At 39.8% G+C, this 24,898-nt stretch overlaps 2 protein-coding genes across 4 annotated transcripts; both read left to right on the forward strand.

Annotated features, from left to right (window-relative positions):
* The first annotated feature begins 244 nt into the window (after positions 1 to 244).
* Positions 245 to 16,622, forward strand: LOC131219557 (uncharacterized). Of its 3 annotated transcripts, XM_058214762.1 has the most exons (10): positions 245 to 500; positions 619 to 712; positions 9,819 to 9,938; positions 10,035 to 10,083; positions 13,256 to 13,355; positions 13,524 to 13,585; positions 13,769 to 13,827; positions 14,998 to 15,110; positions 16,043 to 16,080; positions 16,154 to 16,622. In XM_058214762.1, the coding sequence occupies exons 1-8, from the start codon at positions 349 to 351 to the stop codon at positions 15,100 to 15,102; spliced, it is 741 nt and encodes a 246-aa protein (XP_058070745.1). In that variant the 5' UTR covers positions 245 to 348; the 3' UTR covers positions 15,103 to 15,110; positions 16,043 to 16,080; positions 16,154 to 16,622. The 3 variants fall into 3 exon arrangements, with proteins under 3 accessions (XP_058070745.1, XP_058070744.1, XP_058070742.1); XM_058214761.1 differs by lacking the exon at positions 16,043 to 16,080; XM_058214759.1 differs by lacking the exons at positions 16,043 to 16,080; positions 16,154 to 16,622 and having other exon boundaries at positions 14,998 to 15,328.
* Positions 16,623 to 21,182: 4,560 nt separating this feature from the next.
* LOC131219558 (fasciclin-like arabinogalactan protein 7) lies at positions 21,183 to 23,771 on the forward strand. The gene is made up of 2 exons (XM_058214763.1): positions 21,183 to 21,340; positions 22,801 to 23,771. The coding sequence occupies exons 1-2, from the start codon at positions 21,227 to 21,229 to the stop codon at positions 23,599 to 23,601; spliced, it is 915 nt and encodes a 304-aa protein (XP_058070746.1). The 5' UTR covers positions 21,183 to 21,226; the 3' UTR covers positions 23,602 to 23,771.
* The last annotated feature ends 1,127 nt before the right edge of the window (positions 23,772 to 24,898 follow it).

Consider the following 24,898-nt stretch of genomic DNA (forward strand, 5'->3'; position numbering starts at 1 on the left):
CGAATATATAATCTTTATCCTTGAACGTACATTTTTCATCGTGGTGTGTCCCACTTGAATTTTGATATCCATCCTTATTATTTTTCATATTAATTTAATACGGGTTTTATTACCATATTAACGGTTTGGATTTCACATAAACATTACGAATGGGCCCCACACAGTTCGAGCGCATGGTAGCTTAAGGTGCGTTTGAGCGCATGTGAACCTAGCATCTGCTCGACGAATAAAACAACACAGGCTCCAAAAGAATCCTCTCTCTACAGCGATAGAAGGAGAGGCGGAAGAGAAATCGAAGGATATCCGTGCGATCCTATCCGTCCATCATCTTCATTATCTGCATCATCAATGGCGGAAGATCTAGTGCTGGACACTGCGATCAGAGACTGGGTCCTGATCCCACTGTCCGTCGTGATGGTCCTGATCGGCGTCCTTCGCTACTTCGTCTCAAAGCTCATGCGATCTTTCCAACCGCCCGATGCTAAAATCGTCAAAGAAGGGTATGTCCGTACCTCTCATCTCCAAACCCTAACCCTAGATCTCTCTCTCTCTCTCTCTCTCTCTCTCTCCGTACTAGGGTTTTGAAGTCTGCAAATTTCCTTTTTTTTTTCCTTCTAGGCAAGTCATTATTCGCGCGAGGAACCTGCGAGCAGCTGCGAATTTCATCCCCGCTAAGTCATTCCGTGCTCGCAGAGCGTATTATAGCAACGAGGTTATTTATTTTTTTAATTGTCTTATTTTTTGTTTATTTACTTCAAATTTATTTCGGTTGTATTACGTTAAGATTGACTTTTGAAGTGGAAATTTGAAAAGAATTATTATTATTTTTTGGGTGCTCGTGGGGTGCACCGGGTGCTACTTGTGCTGAGCTCTTATGAAAATTAGATATGTTGCATGACGATCGGTGATCCAGACTGTTCATATGGGGTTGGGTTGGATTGCCTGAGGCCTCAACTCCAATGTTTCGATATCGGTGGCACCTTTGGGGCGGGGAAACATATCGGGCATCACCTGGGAAGTATCGCATGCATTGTGTAATGTATCGCTGTTTTTGGGAAACATTGGGAAATGGTGAACTTTTCAATGTAACTTCAGTGCTATTAAAAAAGGCATTATTATACACTTAGAAGTCAGAAGATCACAAAAAAAAAAAAAAAAAAAAACCTAGACAAGTTATGTTTCCTTTGTATAGGGACCTAAACCATTTGCAGTTTGACAATAGTGATGCAATTATATTAAAAAAAAATCGGTTCATATATAATTTATAGATCATAGATGACATGCGCAAAAGTCGAAAATCGGAGGCAATAAATTGAAAATCGGAGGCCAAAATTGAGAATTGGATTTTCCACAAATTCAAAATCGGGCCAAAATCCATGATTAAGCATGTAAAATCATGCAAATCCATGATTGACCTGGGGTCGGGTTGTGGATTTCTAGCCCAAGACCAACCAACCAGAAATTTGGGCTGAGCTTGACTCAAGCTGCATCCTTGTTCAGGTGCACTGATGACGTGGGCAACACTTGCCCATTGAATCTGGACCATTGGCAGGTTTTTGTACAGGGCAGGCAAAGCTGATTTAACTATTTGGTGCACCGTGCATCACTTGTGATTCTAACTGTTAGTTTGCAGAACTGGACACCTGGCAGGATGTTTAGTGATCCAGATTGTTCATCAGGTGGGTCTCACTGTGGATTTGCCAGTGTAGAAAAATCTCGCTGGCCAGCCTGTTTGTTGGGTGTTTACCACTATGGGTTGGCTATGATAGGGACATGTTGCTTGTTGATCTGTTTGTTGGATGGATCCTACTGTTGGTTGGGTATGTACAAAAATCTCATCGGTAAGACCATACCAATTTGGAGTGCCCATGATCAAAATTCCGCTGATCGGACAATCTTATCAGTCCAAGCAAGTGATCTATAACAGGATGGTAGGAAAGAAAAGGGTGAATATAGAATGGGGAAACATTTGCCTATTTAATGATTAGGATGTTTCCATGGATATGAATATCGGTATTGTATCAGCCGATATGGCTGTATCGTATTTGTTTCAGCACGAGACAATACATGATACATGGTCATATCGGTCCAATATGAAAAAACTGACCCAAATCAGTCCGTATCGGCTGATACAGGCCGATAAAAGCCCAAATTTGATTTTTTTTTTTTTTTCCTTCAAAATTTTACTCGTCCTCTCTCTCTCTCTCTCTCTCTCTCTCTCTCTCTCTCTCTCTCGATTTAAACCATAGGAGAAACTTAAAAACTCATCTTAGGCTAGATCTAGATCTATTTTGGGATCAAAACAAATGATTTGAGTAGGATTCGACAAATCGAAGGAAAGTGGACTATTATGGGAAAAATCTAAAAGAAGGATAAACATTTACTTCATTTTTTATATTTTCATCTTCTTTTGTTGTATTTCAATATAATGGGCCCTAATTGACCAAATCATGCTTGATCTGTGTTCAATCAGGGCCAAGGTATCCCGTATCGGTATCGGTTGACGTAATGGTGCCCTCCGATACCAATACGGATATGGGGGTGTAACCGCGATACGGGGGCGTAACGGCCCATAACGGTGTAAATTTATTTTTTTGGTCAAAAAAATATGGATTAAATTCGGAATATTCTAAGCATTCCAAATATGCATTCATTTATAAATTGGAACATGTTTATAGTGGTGTAACGGTCCACTCGTTGGTGAGAAGTTGTATCGGACTGTCTGATTAATTTTTGAACCAGGTAACCTAAATTTGACTACAAAATTCATATATTCAATTTTCTAAATATCTAATTTATATACTTAACAATTTGATATCATTTCTCCCAATAGTTCTTTAAAAAAATGAAATTAAATTCAGGTAGATGGCGTTGCCAATTTGGGGCTGACTTGGAGGACCAATCTATGCCCCAAATCAGCCTCAAATTCATGCAATTTATTGCCATTATCTCACTTATGAATTGGTGGATATTTATTAGATACCGAATCATGAAAAAAAATCAAAAGGCCCTATTTTAAAAAATAAAAATCCACAAATTAACAATTACAACTATTCAAACAATTTGATTTTGGCATTATGAGTTAGCAATTGTAGTCCATAATTTAATTGGTAAATTTTAAGTTAATATATGTCTCGTGTACAATTTTTTAAGGGCCCGAATTAGGCGGGACTCGGATTGTGAAGCATAGCACACGTGTCAAAGTTTTTTGGGCCCCACCCGTGATGAATGTGTTACATCCACACCGTCCATCCATTTTGCCAAATAATTTTAGGGCATGAGCCCAAAAATGAGGCACATCCAAAGCTCAGGTGGACTGCACCATAAGAAACAACAATAATTAAACGTTCACCATTAAAAATTTATTGGGGGCTACAAAAGTTTTAGATCAAGCTGACATGTGTGTTTTCCCTTCATCCATGTCAGTGTGACCCAATTAATAGGTTAGATTGAAAATAAACATTATAGTGGACCTTAAGAAATTTTTAATGGTGAGCATTCTATAACCACTATTTCCTATGGTGTGGTCCACCTGAGATTTGGATATTACTAATTTTTTGGATCTTAACCTAAAATGACGTGGCAAAATGGATGAACGACATGGATAAAATATATACATCATGGTGGGACCCATGAATTGTTTAACGGTGAAAATCATTGTCTCCGCTGCTATTTTTGGTGTGGTCCAGACGATCTTTGGATATAATTCATTTTTTTGGTAGTGCTCTAAAATGATCTCTGAAAATAGATGAACGGTGTAGATATAATAAATATATCACTGTGGAGCCCATGTAACCTTCATCTCCTTTGAACCGTTCGTACAACTCAGAGCTCGAGGAGTGTTAGCGCTCGTCTTAGCATGACATGTACCTACATCAGCTAGCTAGTGTGTGGTACACCTGCAAATAATTAAAAAAAAAAGGGAGAGAGAGGGAAACCGAAAAGAAAAAAGAGGGAGAGAGAGAGAGAGAGAGAGAGAGAGAGAGAGAGAGAGAGAGAGAGAAGAAGAAGAAGAAGAAGAAGAAATTTTTATTTGCTTGCCAAAGCCCGTTGTCTTATGCGCCGCACTAGAGGTTACGGTCACAAAATCGAGGGCGTGCCCGTTTCGACCCTGTATCGTGTAACGGTGTCGGCCGTTACCGTTACGTATCGGCTGATACGGTCGTATCGTAATGGATACGGGACACCTTGATCAGGGCCCATTAAGTTGACTTTCAGTAAGTCAAATCGACAGACGATATTCTCATCAAAGAATGGTCCGATAACCATTAAATACATGGTCAAAACACACCAAAAAAGATATATTCTTGGATATCTCATTTTCTCCCCTATTTTTCTAATATTTTTTTCCATATTTTTTTGCTATAAAAAAATTTGACTGATACAGGCCGATATGGTTCTAATACCGATACACGACGCTGTATCGTATTATTTTTCCGTTGGGCCAATACGCCCACCGATACTGACATTCAAAGCCATAAATATACGCCCATTGATACCGATATTCGAAGCCATGGATATCTCAATCTATGTTGTTCATAGACAATGGTCCATGCATAATGGGATGTTCCTTTTTGGCCATTTTTTGAAGTCCGAATGTGTTGTTACCCTGAAGGATTTCTGGCCCATCAGCCTCATCAACAACTATTATAAAATTTTAGCTAAATTGCTAAGTCGGAGGTTGACGGCAGTGCTTCCGAAAGTTATTTCTCCATTCCAGAGTGCATTTATAGCTGGTCGGCATATTCTGGATCGTGTTTTGATCGCTCCTGAATGCTTGGATTCCTGCCATTGTGTTGGTAGGCCTGGTGTTATTTGTATGCTTGATTTGAAGAAAGCTTATGACTACGTCGACTAGAGTTTCTTGGTTTATATGTTGGATATATAGTGGTGTGTGGTGCCAAATGGAGGGGTTGGAGTAAGGCCTGTGTTCCTTCTATTAAGTTCTCTGTTCTGATTAGTGTTTTAAATAGCGGTAGCGTAATGCGTAGTGCTCAACCCTCAATAGCGTGTAGCATAAATATGTAGTGTATAGCGTAAGCTACACGATACTTCTATTATATAATAAATAGTGGAAAAAAAAAAAAGATCTTAAAAGATGATTCATTTTGTCAATTATAAGCATGTTCAAACGAGTTATTAGTTATCATTTACCAAAAGTCAATCCACATATAAACCAAATCAAATAATGATCACATCAACAACTTTATAAGCAAACCACTTTAATTAATAATGTCTAATTGAAACCACAAGTCACAATTATGAAAAGATATAAAAATCCTATTGGTTAAAAGTATCAATTACAATACAAGTGTCACATTCCTCAACACGAAAAATATAATAAAAAAATAAATTAGTAAAAAAATACATTGTAGCATATGCTACGCGCTAAGTAACTGTAGTGTATGCTACGACCCCTGTAGCGTACACTACAGAGGATTTATGCTATTTAGGGCACTACGTAGTGCTACAGCCATGCTACGCCCTGTAGCGTATGCTATCGCTATGCTATATGTTTGGCTTTTTCAAAGCCTTGAAAGGGATCCTAATGCAGGGGCATTTTCACACCGGGCTCAAGTGGGGTAGCCTGTGGGATGCGGGGATACACTCGGGGTGGGCGGCTCGTGCGAGGCGGGTGGCTCATGAGAGGCGGGCCCCACCCGTGTGATTCGGGTGGCTCGTGTGAGGTGGTACCTATGTGATTTGGGGCCCACAAGTGGGGTTCGACCGAGGCCCTAACCTATGAGATGTGAGGCCTGGGCTATGAGATAAAGGGATTGATTCGCCATGCTCTAACAGTTCGAGTTTTTAGAGCAAGTGGTTAATTGTCCTGCATCAGATCCTCTCTCCCCTTTACTGTTCCTGGTTTTCTTTAAAGCCTAAAGTCGTATGCTTGTCAAAGGTCAGTGTGTGTGTTTGTTCCGGTGCTTCCAAGTTTCAGGTTTCCTTCATTGGGTTAGTCACCCTTAGTTCGCTAGTGATACGTTGATTTTTTGTGATGATAGATTCTATGATCGATAATCTTAAGAAGATGCTCAGATGCTTTGAGGTAGTATCAGGTCTTATAGTCAATATGGAAAAAGCGAGTTACTGGGTATTCATCTATCCCAAAATAAGGTCTCTCAGTTTGTGGGTGTTGGGTGGGGTCCATCCTTCTCATGGTGTGCTATAAAGGCCATTACGGGTTTGTAAAGGCCGTTACGTAAAGGTAACGGTGGCAACCGTTATACGTTGTGGGGTTATAATAGTCGTAATAACCGTCATCGAAAACATGACCTGTAACTGCCCGTTACGCCCCATGTAAAGGCCGTAACAACCCCATAATGGTTTGTTACGTGGCAAATACAGTTTTTTCAAAAAAAATAAAAATTCAACGTTATAGAGTAGATACAGGTTTTTCGAGTATTTTTTCCCAATTTAAAAAGAGACCTTAACGAGTGTTATGGGGGCCGTTACGACCCGTATCGTAAAGGTAATGATGGTGGCCGTTACCATTATGGAATACCTTGTTCCTTCTTCCTACCTTGGTCTTCCTCTTTGTGTTAGGAAGCCAGCTAAGCATTTGTGGGACAAAGTGATCGAGCGTATGTATAAGAAGCTTTCCCTCCATAAGAGTAATTTTCTCTCTAAGGGGAAGATTTACCCTCATCAAGGCCTCTCTTTCCAACCTTCCTCTTTACTTCATGTCTTTATTCTGTTGTTCCAAATTGGTTATTGATAGGATTGATAAGCCCAGGATGGATTTTCTTTGGCAAGGTGGAGTATCATTAGATAATTTTCATTTGCTTAATTGGAAAGAGCTTTGTACTTCTTATTTTGCTAGAAGGGCTAAGATCAAACGGTTGGATGAAGTTAATGTGGCGTGTTGGGTAAGTGGGTTTGGAGGTTTGGGGTTGAGGAGAGTTGCTTGTGGATGTCCATCATTGTGGGTAAATACGGCTTATCCCATGAGGGTTTGTGGATAAAGGACTCTTCCCTTTATCCTGACTCTCATATTTGGAAGGGTGTTGCTCGGATTGCCCCCAAAGTGTTTGATGGCTTGGGCTTAGTCATTGGGGATGGGTCTCGGGTTAGTTGTTGAGATGATGTCTAGTGCGAGGAGTCTTCCCTTAGATCAGTTTTCTCAATTCTAGATGGGATTTGTTCTGTCTCTGAAGTTTCGGTTGCTTGCTGTTTCCCTGGTTCTGGGGAAAGGGGAGTGTGGATCCCTCCTTGCCGACGAAACTTGTTAGATGCGGAATTGGAAGAGTTAGTTTCTCTCTTATCCCTCCTGAAGGGGTTTACACCATCTCGTGGTGTTTCGGATTCTCTAGTTTGGAGGTCTCATAAATCAGGGGATTTCTCTGTGAGATCCTTCTACTATCTAATCTCCTTTTCTTCAATCCAGGTTTTGGACGCTGAGATTGGTCCAATTTGGGATTGCAGTGCTCCCCCTAAAGTGTTGGCTTTCGCTTGGCTCGCAGGCAGGAACCAGATTCTGACGGTCGACAATTTATGCAAGATGGGTAGGGTGCTTCCAGATATGTCTCCTCTGCTTCAAAGATGCAGAATTGGTGGATTACTTATCTATCCACAGTCTTTTTGCAAGAGAAATATGGAGCAATGTCCTCTTGGCCTTCAATATTTACTGGGGGGCAAGAGGAGGTCCAAATGGAGAGCTGCACTTCTGGCTGTTCTTTGGTTCTTATGGGTTGTGAAAGGAATAGGCGCTGTTTTCTAAATAATATTTGTTCTTTATCTGGGGTTATCAGCAGGGTTAACCTTTGTATTAGGGAGCGGGTGTCTTAAGTGGCTGCCTGTATATTTTCCTTTTCTCTCTTGTTGTCTTTGCTTTGTTTTTCTCTTTTCTTTCTCTTTTTCCTCTGTTTGGCCTTTTTGCCTTGAATAAAATCAATATCTTTCCCAAAAAAAAAGAAAAAAGAAGAAGAAAAGAGTTCATGCATATAGTGTCAGCCATCTCATGAATGGTCAGCATCTTATAGGCATGGACTCTTGTGCAACTTGGCCTATGTGAGTTTAGCACACCAAACAAGGACTAGTCAGCTGAACTCCAATTGATTTCCTGTCATCTAATGTGGGGTAAATGGATGAATTAGGACTATAATGCTATAGCACCCCACCCGCACCTGCCCATTTCACACGTGTGTACAAGAAGAGGCCAAAAGTGTGTCCCTTCTTGTCACACATATGGCAAGCATCACTACCACACACAAGTTTTGAATTTTAGAAAGTTACATGCTATTAGAGGCCTCATCCCCCCCCCCCCCAGTTTTTAAGAAAGTCAAATTGTTGCAAATATTTTTTCTTATCTTTTTTATTCCATGATGCATTTTGATCTCCACTGATAGTTATTGCCTTGTCCCAATGACATGCATCACTAGAGCAAGCTGCTTCATTTCAACTCACTGGTGTGGAACTTACTCAAGGGTCAACCTTTTCCTTTTTACCTGTTTCATGATCATCTTCATCAAGGACGGTGTTGGCAAGATTTTCATAAGCAGGTTTGTCAGTATTAGATGAATCACGCAAAGAGTCCCTTACAACAACACCATTGGCATTGGCACCTTCCCTCTTACAGTAATTGTTCTCTCTGTGGCCCTTTTCAGAGGTGAATTGTCACTGTACCCACTGAATTCCTTTGCTTCTTCAATGAATGTTGGCTTGAAAGCCATCTCATTGCTTTCAACCTAAGTCCAGTAACCGCCTGCGGTGACTGTATCTCGTTTCTCCATCTGATGCAACTTATAATATGTGGAAGCCTGCTCTCTTGCGTCGTCCAACTTAGCATCAAGCTACAAAGTTACTCGATACACCATCTCTTTGCTTTTAATGATTGAAACTTAAGATAGAGAAACACCCTAAGCTGTACAAGATTGCTTAGTGAATGATACTTCTGTTATAGTGATGCAACGATGTTTAGTAAACTTCTCTTGGACTAATACCAAGAATCTTTGGGGTGTGAGATCACTCCAATGAAGGTCACGGACATCCTCTTGGATTGATCATATTAACCTTTTTGTCACACAAACATGGTCATCCCAAGAGGATGTACGTGACCTTCATTGGAATTAGGGCTGGCAATGGATATCCGTTTACCTGATTATTTGACATTTCCGATCTGAGAAAATCAGATATGGATATGGAACTTTTACCTGATTCAAAATTTTTTCTCTTGGTCACCCAACTTCTTAGTGGGTTGGATATGGACATAACCCTATTCCGTATCTGCTTACCCGAGGGCATTTTCATAATTTTCTCAAGTAATAATAGTTATGATTAAAATATTAGATAATTGTATATGATATATTAAATTCTGTGGTGTTGCTTGGCATCGACATGGATGATGAGGTTGATATGATGACCGTCGTTGTTATCGACATTAACTTTTGTTAAATTCAGTAAGTTTTTATTTAAAGGCTTCAGGATTTGTAGTTTGATATTAGCTAGTTACATTATGGAATTTTTTTTATTTTTTTTATTTTTTTATTTTTTTAAATTTAAAATTTGTGGGTATTTTTGTTAATTTTTATTAGATATTTAATTTTTTAAAGCTGTTAACTAGATATACTTGATCTTTTAGTTCCATTTTTTATTGTATTTACTTATCATTATGTCATTATTTTGATTACAATGCGGATATCTTCAATGTGTTTGAACCAATGCAGCTGCTTGTCTCTAAAATTAGTTTAGACTCCATCTTTCTATTGCCATCCTTTCAAGTGTTGTTAGATCTTAAAATTTTTAATGTGTGCGGCTGACTTATTGATGTTCAAGAAGTCTGTGCTAAAATTTTCCTTCTGTATTTATGTTCATGGTAGGAGAATGGGTTGCTTCACGTTCCTAAGGGGCAGGCACAAAATGCGCAAGCTCAAATGTTTTCTGATCCAAACATGGCTATGGACATGATGAAGAAGAACCTCTCAATGATCATACCACAGGTATTACAATATGTGTATTTTATCATGACATCTCATCTTAATGTTCAAACATGACCACTTACCCTTCTATTTCTGTGTCTTTTTTTACTTCTTCAGACACTTACTTTTGCGTGGGTGAACTTCTTCTTCTCTGGTTTTGTTGCAGGTGTGTTGCTTCACACTAATGTTAAAAATGCAATATTTGTGGCTTTTTTATTGAATGATAATCAAAACCTTTAAAGGATCACATTAAAACGTGTTTCAGAAAAAAAGAGGATCATCACTTCTAAAAAGATGGAGTCATATTCCATGGTTAAAAAATCATTGGTCCATACTTTGGAAACCAATTAGCCATAATCACTGCCAAGACGTTGCTTTTGATATTGTTCCCACTGATACTGGGAGTCCAATAAGCACTGAATCATCCATTCTAGCGGGCCTCATGTGTGATTCATGACGTTGGCCATGCAATTACATACTATAGCCATACTAGATGGATAGATCTATGGCAGCAGCTCACATATATGATATCTATGACCTATCTCAGTTTGAATATATGAGATCTATTACCAATCTCAGTTTGACTCATGCACAACATATCTCATTTAAACTGGGCTGAATCGTACAGGTTCCTCATCAACTCAGATTTGGAGATGGATTAAAAGCCTAACCCAATGGTCTTCTGTTCCTTGATGACGGATTTGCATGATGTGGCCTATTTGCGAATATTGCAATCTGTGGGGATAGGAGTACTGTGCAATAATTGTAAAATCCTTAAACAGCACATCAAATGGTATCAAGATCGGTCCCAAAATTTTCATGGTTATAGTTCATTCATGGACTAACCACCAAAAAAATTGGACTCAAACATTTGTCCCCAATCTAATGTTATGACTGTTCGCGGAATATGTCTAGTTGTGACAGTTTTGTAATTTCATGCAAAACGAGAAATCATCAAGATCCGTCAGGCTTGTAATCTGTGTTTTGATCAAATCTGGACCATAGATGTCTGATGTTCTAGAAACCTGATAATTGTAAAAAAGATCCACGAAAAAAAAAAAAAAAAAAGATTCCCTCAATGTTCCCAAAATTAAAACTGGAAATAGGGAAGTTCCAAGAACAGTCATAAAATCCAATTTAGTCCAGATCACTCTCTTTCTCAAACTTTTTTCCAGATCATAAGAGGACTTTTGTTTGAGAGATCATTCACTCTCTCTCTCAAACTTTTCTCCAGATCATAAGAAGACTTCAGTTTGAGAGATTATAGCGAATTTGGACTATCAATATCAAAATAGGAAATCTGGCAAAAATGGCAATCCACTCAGAATTTGGAAACTTCATCATGATTGTTTCATTTTGTACAACTGGTGCAAGTCTGTTGGACAATGTTTATTTGCATAGTGACTCTGTACTTTGAATGTTAAGAAATGCATTAATTTGTATTTAGCATTGGGTGAGACTTGGTCATAACTGTTCTTTTTATGTCCAACTGGTGTCTATTGCAAGTTTGTTAGACAATATTTATTTGTTCAGTGGCTCTATCTTCATCAAGTCCATGTCAAATAGTTTGATGAATGCTAAGGTTAGTCTTTCACATGAAAAGGACCCTGTGAATAGGAATTGATCAGATGACAATGCATGATTGACCAGCACGTACATCGAGTTTACATTGTATTTATTTGGCGTACTAAGTTGATAAAAGAGGGGGATTAGAAACTTCACGCCCTACCCTATCCATTTTGTACATCATGCTTAAAATCAAATATGATCAAAATGTCCTTTTCGTAAAAAGACGCTTATTGGGCATTGAATTCGCTGGATTTAATGCTTCTGGAAGTAGGTGCATCTATTTTGTAACGAGACATTGTGCCGGTTGTTGATATGACATTAAGCTTATTGATGACAACTTCATGAATGAATATGTTTGTTGCTTCATCAAAGATCTAGCGTTAGAGATATGTTCATGACATTGTTTCATAAGCAAATGGGTAAGCTCGTCCATGCTCTCAGGATGGATGGATGAGGAAAGTATCAGTTAGATGCTTTTCATTGACTATTTGATATAAGATAGGAACTGTGTTTTTATGGATTACATTCCCTGTTTTCATGTGAGGAATCCACAATATGGACATGGATAACTATAATGTTTATGTTTTCCAGCATTGGTTTTGTCAGTACACCCATGTCATGGTGTTGATGATTTTTCTTTGGAAGACTCTTAAGAGGGGACGAGTGTGCCTTTAAGGCATGATTTAGTTCTTCCCAAAGAAGAATGACCCTAGTTTGAAGCTGAAAGCTGTTATTAGAGTCTATCCCAAGGCAGTTTTGGACTGCATTGCAAGGTCTACTATATGCCACCTTGTGCAGTACATCAGTTGGTTGTTTTCTCCATTGGGTACATCAGTAAGTTTAAGAGTAGTTTGGGACTAGAGCATTGGACAACCATGAAGCACGTCCTTGGTTATTTGAGGAGATTAGTGGACTGATATGTAGTATTTGTAGAACTAATGAGCTCTGTTGTCAGATTGTCTGAAGAGAATATGAGAACTGCTAGTGGTCCATATGAATACAGCATCAGTGATGTTGTGTTGAGACTACCGTGATTCACATAAGGGTTATACACATTCTAGTGGGCATCACCTATTGACTGATGGGTTAACTAATGAGGATGTGGAGTGTGATAGTGGCTGAGGTCATAATGGAATCCAAATGGCGGTGTGCTTCATAATCAAACCATCTTATCAGGTGTGCTTTGCCATAATGTGCAACTTTACAAACATCAAGTTGATAGGACCATCTATCCTTATGATTATTTATTTATTTTTTACTGTTTGATGTGATTTATTGCATCCCTCTCTAGTGTATATATGTAATATTTATATTAAAACCAACCAGGGAGTCAGGTACCTGACCTGCCCTGATGCTGCGCTTTGCGACGGGTCTCGCTGGTGATTTCTTGCTTCTGTTCTGCGTGGAAACTTCTGCTTCTTTTGTATTCATGTTTATTCAGCTTCTCGGTGCAGAGTGACGAGACAGTTGCTCGTCATTTGAAGACTTTGCTTTTGCTGTTGTTTTCATTTAGTAAACCTCCTTGTGGTTTGTTCATCTTTAATGAATGGAATTTCACACTTCATTTCAGTTCTGTTGCCCATTTGAAGCAGCCTTAATTCATTTGGAGCAATTTTTCTTTTACAAGTTTTCTGATGTCTAGCATCAGGATAAACAATGTGCTATGTAACCACCTGTCTTTCCTATCTATACCTTTTGCTAAAGACACTCTATTAGATGTTATGATATGGATACTTATTTCTTTACTGGCTTATGTTTCTTTTTTGCAGCCAAGATACCCTTTCCGCTAACCCAGAGGTTCAGGTCAATGTTACAGAACGGGATTGACTTGAGCACCGTCGATGTTAGCTATGTCAGCAGTCGCTCATGGTAATTGACCTATTCAGTCACATGCATTCCATTTCCATGATCTTCTACCACTTCCACTGAAGTACTCTTGGATTTGAGTCTTAACTTTTAAGCACTGCAATTCATGCATGATCTTCAACAGTTTTTTTTTGTTTTTTTTATAATGATTTTTCATTATTCTTTTATCAGGTATTTTCTGAATCTGTTTGGATTGAGGGGTCTATTCAGTCTCATTCTGGGAGAAGAAAATGGTCTGTACTGTTTTGTTTTCTTTCTGTTTTAAAGATTTGATGGTTCACATTTTAGATACACAAACGTTTTCTTTTTAAAGTTCTTAAAGAGATAGAGAATAGAAATGCTGAAAATAGGGTTTCGACTCTATTGTTCATATTTATTGTTACTTTTGGGACTGATAGATGATTGGGTTGATGCAGCCACAGATGACACACAGCGGATGATGCAAATGAGTGGGTTTGGATTTGATCCTTCAAAGGTAGATTATATGTTGCAATTGATTTTTTATTATTATTATTATTATTATTTTTTTTTTTTCTGATTTCATGGTTTGCTCATCCTGAAACCTATATATTAGGGCTGCAACTTGGGGTTCAGATCAACCTGAACCCGACAATGTCCTTGGGTGGGCTTCAGCAGGTTGAGCAAATTCGGGGTTAGGTCAGGTTGGGAATAATCACATCCATTTGGTTCTGGCTGGGTCGAGTATGGAGGACTTTGGGCTAGGTTCGGGTTGGAATATGGGTTGGGTGAGGTTGGGTTACTGGTTGGATCCTCTTGAGGTTTGGTTGGGCTCAGAGTTGACACTTAGCCTGATCAAACCTGCCCAAGTCGCACACCACCCATCTGTCATTTCCCAACTGAAAGGGTAATGGTTTTGGAATTTGTTTCATTGCTGCATGCAGTCGTTTAGATGCTCTAGATGCAAAGTCACTTAGAGAGAAGGAACATGTCAGACTTATAACTCGCATTTTGAATTCTTGAGTCGCTTGTGGACATCTTTTAAAAGGTGGACTGGCAAAAGTTTTACAATGAGCTGCCCACCAAGCATCAACCTTCCACTTTTACCCGGACTCTAGAACTGGTCATGTCATAGGTTCACATACATGGTGCATATATTTTAGATCAGAAATATAAAATTTCTGTCCATGTAAGTTTATGTAATACTGTTTTATTACCTAATCACATAGGTTAGCCCCATCTCTGGACCTCCCTCGCAATTTTTTAAATAATTTTTTTACTTTTTTTTAAAAAAAATAAAAAATATATAAAACATAGTAGTTTTTGTGAAAAAAGTGATTTTAATTTGGCTTAACGAAAAAGAAAAGGTGTTAGCCGATCTCTTGGAATGTTGGGTGTGCTCCTGTGGTACTGGTACCACCCTAAGCTTATAGTGGTTGCATGCCATGCATGCATTATGTGGGCCCCACTTCTGCCGGGTACCACCAGAGTGTGACCCTTGAAATGTTAATGGATTTGAAAACTTGCATTTTTAAAGTAAAACCGTCTTATATCGGTAAAGGCTTTTTTGATGATCCCAATCGGTTGTGATAAGGCTTAGATGATGGTATTGGTAAGGTATATAAATTAGTCTATTTTACTAAGATTTTCTCTATCCGATTCTATTGAATTTCGGTTTGTGTTCCAGAGCTTGAGTGCAGAGAAAGACAGTCTGGACATAGTACAGCATGATTGGGCTCTACCGAGATTCGAGCAGCGTGCTGAAGCCGTCTTGAGAAAGCTCGTCAATTGAAATCCGAGGTGCATCAAAATCTCCAACTTTTTTTTAAAAAAAAATTCCCGCCTTCTTGCGTTCCTCTTTTTTTTTTTTTTTTTGTACTGTCATCGATGTGATGCTAGAGATCATAGATAGCTGATTGGGTTTATTCACCATCCATCATAAGGGAATGTAATGTAATATGCTTCTGTCATTGGATTGATACAACGGGTGGGAGGACAGGTCCTCTAAAATTGCAGAACTTGATGTGTTCGTTGTAAGCTCACAGCCGTTTGATTCTGTTGGGAGCATTTCAGATTTGTTTCAAAGGCCAGGTTAGTTTAATGTGAGATTCCAGGAGACTGCAATGCTTGTAACAATTCCATATCAGCATTGAATGGGCATTTGGAGTTGAGGTCCCCATAGCAAATAACGGGCCCTTCTCTTTGCTTGTGAGCATTTTCACCAAAGCCCACTTCTACCTGGGAATGCCCTGAATCGGTGACTGGGGAATGTTTTTTTTTTTTTTTAATGATAATGTCAGGGTGTCCCTCCCCCTTTTGAGGCAAGATTATTCCCTGCAGATGCATGCAGTCACTTGCAAACCACGTGCATCAGGTAATCCCGGGGAAGGGAATGGAACTCGCATCTGTGGGTAGAGCATACCCACGATACTTGCTGTTCACCCAAACCCCAACCCCAACCCCGTGTGGGTGACTGGGAATGCATGTGGATCCAGCATTTTACTAAATGGGACCCTTTTGCCAATGAAACCCATAATATCATCATTTAATTATATAGCCCAATTGTAGTTGGATGGTGGACCAAAAGTCTGCCCTTTGGACAATCCCAAGCATCCAATTTTACGATTTCTACTTGGTGAGTATTGTAGCAACCATCATTTTGGCAGAAGTTATAAGGATATGTGACTGAAATATAAAGATCCATGCTCATTCACATGCAACCACACATGCAGATATGGTACACTCGTGAGACATTCTATCTTTCCATCAGGTGGGCCACACTATTTTGTATCTTCTGGCTATTAAAAGTTTTTTTTTTTTTTTCGTTCATTTCTTTTTCTCAGGAATTCCATATTGTACAGAACAAACGGATAGCTACGAGGCAATTTGTTTCAGTCCGCCGTTTGTTTTATACACCATGGCTCACCGGAGGAGTGAAGCAGTCTGACTTTTAGGCAAAAACAGTGCATTTGAAATGCAGTGGATAAGAAAACCATTTTTTGTTTTTGTAATCTTCGAGCGAACCCGCAATGAGTGATGATGTGGCAGGTTAAATTATCAATCAGGTCTGTTCATTTATTTGGCTAGAAAATTTAAAGGCACTTTTTTTTTTTCCTTACAATAATTAAACCTTTTAGAAAATCCTATCCATCACATTGCTTTTGAGCCTAAGTATTTTTGTTTTCTATCATTAATTTAAAAACTGTCTATTCATATGGTTAGAAATGTCCATTAAGTGTGGTTTATATATATGAGGTCTCAAGTCTAATCAGTTGAATTATAATGTTATGGTCCACCAGTGAATTATTTCCATCTTTTCATGTAACCTGCCTAATAGGTTGGCCCCATCACAAGGCTCGCCATCCACTTGTCGAGTGGACCGCACTTAGTCTTTTGCTATTTATCCATGAATAGACATTGTTTTCTATGGTGAGGCGAGTAGATGGGCCTGATATCTGCAATGGGTGATTCTCAGTTGGAAGGTTCAGTTGTCACATGATGGAAGTTACCAGCAGGGAAGACTATATAACTAGTAGCCCACCCGGTTGGGCTTGAGATCCCATCTTTACAAACATCCTATCCATCGCAGGCCCAGTATATGGTCGGATGGATTGGTAAAGAAAGCACGCAATTTGCACCAACTAACAAAATGGATTTATGTGGTGGGCTGCGTCATTTAATTCATGTGGGGCTTGCCTTATTTGTGTGTGACATTCACTCCTTCCATCAGGTTTTCTTGTAGCCTATTATGATCAAATGCTCTGGTGGGCTACACTAGAGGGAACAATGGGAATGTGGAAACACCATTTCGACATTCCACTGTAGAACCTTGACCTAGATTAGGTCGATGTTCATTCCCAATACGTGCTCCTTGTGTTAATTGATGTGGAATTGGTAAATCACCTGTTTATTTATTGCCTGTTTGCTAGCTTCATTTGGGGTGTTCAAGATCTCTTGGGTGATGTCGGGAATGATTTATTTCTTGTAGAGAGAGAGAGAGAGAGAGAGATTCTTTTATTCATAGAGAGTAAAGGGCCTGTTTGGATGCACCCCAAACGCCATTTTGAGCCAAACTCCATGTTTTCTATGAGTTGAGAAAATGTCGACCACGAAAAAGGGATTTGTGGGGAGATGCATCCAAACAGGCCCAAGTAAAATCAGTGGGCTTTTCATGCAACTATTCCAATGGTGAAAGGTAGAGAAGACAAAATGGCCAGTCCTTTTCTTCAAGTCATTCTTTGCATTTTTAACTCCTTTATTTTCAAGTAATCCTCATATAATGACCCGTCTCTATGGAAATATTTCGTCTTCTACTTAACTCTATATAATGGATGGTGACCATAGATCTCTGTCTTTTCAATGGTCCTCAAAAGTATTCTTTTTTAATAAAGAAACGTTTGGTGGACGCCTAAAAATGATTTGACCTTGTTTGGGGGCGTTTGAGTGGCATCTGTATTGTGAAGATGCGGGTATGTGATGTACGGAAGCCATTCAACCCATCCATCAAACTCAGGTAGACCACAACACAAGAACTGAATAAACCTTAAAATAGTAGGTTTTTCGTACAACTATTCCAATGATAAAAAGGAAGAGAAGACAAAATGGCCCACCCCTTTTCTTAAAGTCATTCTTTGAATCTCTTAAATCCTTCATTTTCAAGCAATCCTTCTATAATGACCGTCTCAACTAAAATATCTCGTCTTTTACTCAACTTCATCTAACGACGGCGACTGTCAATCTATCTTTTGGATGGCCTTCAAAAGTGTTCTTTTTTAATGAAGAAACGTTTTTCAGGCCCCCTTTAAAAATGATTTGACCTCATTTGGAGGTGTTTGAGTAGTTCTTGTATTGTGAAGATGTGGCGCCCATGTGATGTATGGAGGCCATCCAATCTGTTCATCAAACTCAAGTAGGCCACAACACAAGAATTTAAAACAATGGGCTTTTAATACAACTACTCCAATAGTGAAAGGTGGAGAAGACAAAATGGCCCACCCCTTTTCTTAAAGTCATTCAATGAATCTATTAAATCCTTAATTTTCAAGTAAACTTATATAATGACCCGTCTTTATTAAAATATTTCTTCTTTTACTCAACTACATCTAACGGATGGTAACAGCCGATCTCTGTCTTTTCGACGGTCCTCGAAAGTGTTGTTTTTTTTTTAAAAAAAGAAAGAAAAAAAGACGGTTTTCAGGCCCGTTTGGTAGACACCTGAAAATCATTTAACCTCCATGTATTGAAAATGTGGGGCCCATGTGATGCATGAAGGCCATCCAACCCATCTATCAGTACTGAAGTAGGCCACAACACATGAACAATGTGAGGCGAGATGCTAACCCTTGATTTACGGGGCCGATCTGAATTTCAAAGCAGTCTGATTTTCGGATCGACCCTTCATCCAGACCAGATGAACGGTCTGAATGTCAGCCCTCCGTGCAAATCAAGGGTGGGCATTCTCTGCAACACTGTTCCCTGTGGCGTGGTCCACCTGATTCATGAATTAGCCTGATTTTAGGCCCCAGGAGGTAACATGAGCTGATGCATACGATCAACAGGTTGGATTTTAAGCATTCATCATGTGGACCGCACATCTTCCCGTGCGCCCCATCTCATGTTAGTCAACAGTAAAATGTATCAATGGAAGATCTTTAATGTGTGTGTGTGTGGGAAATGATTCTATGCGGTCGACCTCATGGGAAGTTCCCATAAGGTCAAGCTGTGTGGGCCCCACTGTGATGCGTGTCGAACATCCACCCCATCAGTCAGATGCACCATTCCATGGTGGCCCTCAGGCTTAAAATTCAAGTCCATCCATGAATTAGGTGGGCCACACTATATACAACAGTTGATAGGAGTTACCCTCCCATTAAAACATTCATAATCATTTATTGGGCCCACTGATATGTGGTTCACAAATCCAGACCATCCATTGTGTGTGTCCCACTTGGATGAGGGGTCAGATCAAGTTTCAGACGCATCCCAATTTCAGGTGGGCCCCACCAAGTGCTTTTATATGTTTTAAGCATGTCTTCACATGCTTTTAGATGGTATGGCCCACCTGAGTTCTATATACAGCTGATTTTTGGGATATCCCCTAATTTAAAGGGGGCCCATCAAATGCAGGGTGTTGATTTTCGACACGCATCACGGTGGGGCCCATGCATCTCAACCTCATGGGAACTTCCCCTGAGGTCGAGCTGTGTGGGCGCCACTGTGATGTGTGTCGAAGATCTACCCCATCAGTCAGATGCACCATTCCATGCTGGGCTTCTGGCTTAAAGATCAAGTCAATCCATGACTTGTGTGGGCCACACCACATACAAAAGTTGAGAGGAGTTACCCTCCCATTAAAACATTCATAATCATTTGCTGGGCCCATTGAGATGTGTTTCACAAATCCAGCCCATCAATTATGTGTGTCCCACTTGGATGAGTGGTTAGACCAAGTTTCAGACATCCAAATATCAAGTGAGCCCCACAAAGTGCTTTTATATGTTTTAGGAATGTCTTCACATGATTTTGATGATATGGCCCACCTGAGTTCTGTATACGGCTTATTTTTGGGCATATCCCATAATTTAAAGGGGACCCATCAAATACATGGTGTTGATGTTCGACACACATCATGGTGGGGCCCACACACCTCGACCTAATGGGAAGTTCCAATGAGGTCGACCGCATAGGACCATTTCTATATATAATATATATAATGAGATCAAATCATTTTTACGTGTCTATGCATTAAAATAAAAATGTCTTTTATTAATTTTGCCATTTTTTAAATCCATGGGCCACCCAGAGCGGGGCCCACCAGATTAACAGCTTTGTTGAGCCAATATGGTGGTGTTCCTGCAGACAACAATTTCTGGTAGCGTTCGTCATCTTGTTATCATTTTCCCACGTCTCTTCCTCCTCAACCATTTATAGATATGGACCCCACCACTTGACCAAATTACATGGAGGTTTAGCTGTCTTTAGCCAATGGATGTGATTGAAACTTGGGTCGACGTTATTTTTATTTTTCAACCATCTATGTCATGGCTTCTGGTGGGAGCAACATCTGGCCCTTGTTTTGGAAAACCACATGGATTGCCTAACTCTTCTATAGTCCGGTGGATCATGCATATGCATACATCTGCTTCATATTCATATTGCAATCCAGACCGTTCAAATCATCGCCTTACGATGGTGGGGCCTACCCAGATGTTGTGTCCACAGGATTATCCTATCCTCTGATCAGTAGCCATCAAATGGACGGTGGAAATTCAAACTGATCAATGGAAAATATAGAGCAAACGAAAATTGAGGGTTGATATTATCTTATCATCTTTATTTTAAAAATGGGCCTTGATTTGGATGGCTTGATCGATATCATAAATGGACAGTGCATGTGTATGATATCTAATGTAATCCGCCAGAGTATGCTACAAGGCGAATGCAATAAGAAATTCCAAAATTCGTTATTGCAATCATACAGAGATTTGGGTCGTGAGCGGAGTTTTCGCACTCTGTGGGGCCCACCAAATTGACGGTTTATGATCCAATAGTCACGTAGATCAACATTGTAGCGAAGGCCCACCTGAGCTTAGGTCCATCTGAGGCTTCATGTGGGCCGTTTATCAGCTCCCAAGATGAAAATTGGGCCATTCTCATTGGGCCCAGCCCAAATCAAGCCCACCAACGGTCCAGATGAGAATCTCATGCCGACATATTGGAGAGAAATCCTGTCACGATACAAAATTGTGTAGAGTGTAAGTTTGGGAAAAGGAGAAGAAAAATAATAATAATTAGTTGGCCGTTGATTTTGATGGCCCACCTCACATTAGAACTTTCCCAAAAGTAGCTGTTTTTGCAGCTTAAGTAAAGCAAATCAACCCCACATTTTAGTGTCCACACCCTCTTTATGTGCTGTCATGGTTGTACCTACTACCCCATCCACCAGCCTATCTCATTATATAGTCCCCCCTCTCCTTTGCCACACCCAACTTGCATTTTCCACCCTCCATTTCTCTCCCTCCTCTAATCAGGTTGGTAAGCTTAGATCTCATCTCTCATTTGCATTTATATGGATGTTGGGGTAGACTCTGGTTAGATTTTTTTGATCTCAACCGTCCGTGTAGCGGACCTTGTCATCGATGAAGCGTTGCCTGGGAAATGGATTGATTGAACGATCGTGATCATCATGATATCCGATCAGTCTGATTTTCAGGCTATGGTACTTGCATGGTAGGACGTGATATTTGGACGGTCCAGATCGATGTGTATCACCACCGTTTAATGTTGGTTACAAAGAGATCTTTACTTGCATTGCGTTTTTTTTTGTTGCTTTTCTCTTAATTGGTTTGTAAATGGTGGTGATTCATACGGAGGAATGATTCCCATGCAAAATGTTGTATGCTAAGCTTACTATACTACACAGATTTTCCCGCCGGTTTGTCGCATGTGGAGGATATCCAAGCCGTTCAAAAGGTGGGCCCCATCATGAAGATCCTTGGTGCAAAAATGGGGGTGCTCTCCTCATCAAATGGGCCGTGCTTGTACACTTGGATGGATTACCGGCCGTCCATTGGTTTTGATGGTGGGGCCCATTTGATGATAGCTTGAAAACTGTGTGGTTTGGGGAGTTGGGTTTTCTGTAAAAAGCTTGTTAACAAGGATTTTAACCCATAAAAGCAAAATAAGATAGACAATTGACAGCATTATTGCAATTTATTTGGATTGCAATTTATGTCCATGGGGATTTTTAGGAGCCATTTTTCTTGGATTGAAATGACTAAGATCTAAATGATAGTTAGTTGATTTGATTGTTTCTGTTAGTTTGGTTTCTTGGATTGAAATTGAAAAGATCTGGTTTTGGTGAGGTGTCTGTTCTTTTATTTAAGGGCGCGTTTGGTTGCACCAAATATCATGAAATGTAATGAAATTTGGTGCAACCAAACACTCACCTTAAAAGACAAGAAAAATCATTGGTTGGTACAAAGATCTGACTGAAGTCATACAAACGACACCCATGTGCATCTGTGCAAGATCCAGGCCGATCATCAGGCTGGCCTGGCCATGAACATTCAATGGCCCAAAGTTTAAGCCAGTGCTTTCATCAAGTGGGCCACAAATGTGTATCGAATATAGCCAACTGTATCAGTTTATTTTAACCACCCATTTATAATATACACATATGGCCTAGCCCGCTCATCGAACGATCAGATCGACCTAGTTTTTCGGCCAAAATACATACACATCATGCCACACTCGACAAACGGCCTGGATCGTTCACATCAATGAGTTTAGTAGAAAATTCTATAAATATAACCATTTCAACAATTTTTTTTTCCTTTGCGGTGTGTTTGGTTACACCAAATATCATGAAAATTTCTACCAAAATAAACTGATTAATCATGAAATATCATGATATTTAGTGCAACCAAACACACCCATGATTGAAACAAGGTAGAAATCTACCTACATTGATCAGTTCCTGTTCTTGCAGAAACCACACTCATCAATGGAGCTTCCCAAGATACTCATGATCATCACAACACTAGTCCTACTGAATTCTCATTCCACCACCTCTCAAACCGTCGGATCTCCGTCTCCATCTCCGTTGCCGTCCCCGCCCCCATCACCGGCCCCTGCACCGGCCCCCGACTTCGTAAACCTTGCAGCTCTCCTCTCAGTAGCTGGCCCATTCCAAAAATTCCTGAACTATCTCCAATCAACCCAAGTCATCAAAACACTCCAAGATCAAGCAAACAACACCCAACAAGGAATTACAATCTTTGTTCCAAAAGATGTTGCCTTCTCATCTCTCAAAAAGCCTTCTCTCTCAAACCTCACTCAAGACCAGCTCAAATCTCTCCTCCTCTTCCATGCACTGCCCCAATACTACACTCTCTCTGATTTCAAAAGTCTCAGTGGATCGGGCCCGGTCAGCACGCTCGCAGGCGGGTCCTACACGTTGAACTTCACCGACGTCACTGGGACAGTCCATGTCAGCTCTGGATGGTCTAACACAAACGTTAGTAGCAGTGTCCATTCAACTGACCCAGTTGCATTGTATCAAGTTGATAAGGTCCTTCTACCTGAAGCAATCTTCGGCGCTCCCCCGCCGCCGTCACCGGCCCCTGCCCCAGCTCCCGACATTGCGCCGGCAGGCGATGCTATATCGGATGGTTCGGGAGATGGATCTTCTTCCAAATCCTCGACATCGGCTTCTTCTTATCGGACCAGATTCCGTGCGCTGGATGGATTGGTTTTGGTGGTTTTTACTGGATTTATAGTATGGTTATAAGAAAGATTTTTGATGAGTGTGGTGCTTAATTTATAGTGAGAGGGGGTGTTCTAATTTAAATTCAGATGATTGGTCATTGTTGAGGATTTGAATTCTATTTTGAAGTTGTTTGTATTTGATCCGTCTGTCCATCGATGAATCAAAGAGATTTTTTTTTTTTATTACAATGAGATTGTGTTTGTTTGTTGAAATTTGTGGGCTTGATTTGGAATTTCCTGATATCTTGTTTACAGCATTTTTTTAAAAAAAAATGGCAAGGCACGTTTGGATGCCCCAAATATCATGATATTTGGTTCAACCAAACACGCTTTAAGCTAAAAGTTCAATTAATCCTGTGTTTGGATGTGTAATTGAATTGAATCGTGATCATCTAGTTCAGTTGCAAGAATGAAATTGGCCATAGTAGACCGAGTCGCAATACCGAGTTGAGCGGATCGAGTCGAGCCTGAGTCCTGAGTTTGCTAGCCTGAATTCATAATGAGGGACTAGTTCTCAAATTGGAATTACTCTTGTTTCAAATCCAACTTGGGATTCATGGAATTGCAGTATGAATTGAAATGGCAATGCCTTATTTGGTCATTTCCTCTCTTGATGAATTGAGTGAATTGCAATTCAGTTCAACAAGGAATTCAACCTCGAGGCTGTGTTTGGATGTTCAATTGAATTGGATTGTGATAACTCAATAAAGGCCAAATGACCAGATTGCATACACAAGCCAGTGGGGACCACTTGTGGGCAATCATTAATAGGTGGGTTGGAATGACACATCAAGTAACAATAAGAGTAAAAAGAAAATTGAGATATTGATATTTGTCCATTTAACTTTTCCTTTGAACGGTATAAACCATAAATCATAATCCGATGCCATCTATACTATAGAATTAGATGGGTGATTAGACCCATCTACTCTAGTAGTGATTAGGTGGACTGTTAGATTTGAACTGTTTATCCTTGGCTTTGTAAAGGTCCCATATCATGTAAACTAAAGTTAGATCTTGAGGGCACACTCTTCCGCACAGACTTTCATGTGATTGTTTTAATTCCAACTTGAAATGCTCTGAATTGGAATCATGGTTTCAGTTGTGGTTGTGAATCAAAATGGCGACAATCGCCATTTTGTCTACAAGGAATAGAATGGATTGTGATTCAGTTTAGTTGAGCATCCAAACACCATCTAAGGCTACATTTCAATATTCAATTGAATCAAAATGTGGTGACTCCATTCAATAGAGATGAATTTCCCAAGTATGGCTAGCACCATCCAATGCACATTGAATGACCATCCTCTCTAAAAAGC

This window comes from Magnolia sinica, chromosome 11, assembly GCF_029962835.1.
Source record: "Magnolia sinica isolate HGM2019 chromosome 11, MsV1, whole genome shotgun sequence".
Taxonomy (NCBI): Eukaryota; Viridiplantae; Streptophyta; class Magnoliopsida; order Magnoliales; family Magnoliaceae; genus Magnolia; species Magnolia sinica.

Coding starts and splice junctions, on each gene's coding strand:
- LOC131219557 (XM_058214762.1), top strand. CDS start 349: ATGGCGGAAGATCTAGTGCTGGACACTGCGATCAGAGACTGGGTCCTG. Junction 501..618: donor GCTAAAATCGTCAAAGAAGG/GTATGTCCGTAC, acceptor TTTTCCTTCTAG/GCAAGTCATTATTCGCGCGA. Junction 13,356..13,523: donor TATGTCAGCAGTCGCTCATG/GTAATTGACCTA, acceptor TTCTTTTATCAG/GTATTTTCTGAATCTGTTTG.
- LOC131219558 (XM_058214763.1), top strand. CDS start 21,227: ATGGTTGTACCTACTACCCCATCCACCAGCCTATCTCATTATATAGTC. Junction 21,341..22,800: donor TCTCTCCCTCCTCTAATCAG/GTTGGTAAGCTT, acceptor CTGTTCTTGCAG/AAACCACACTCATCAATGGA.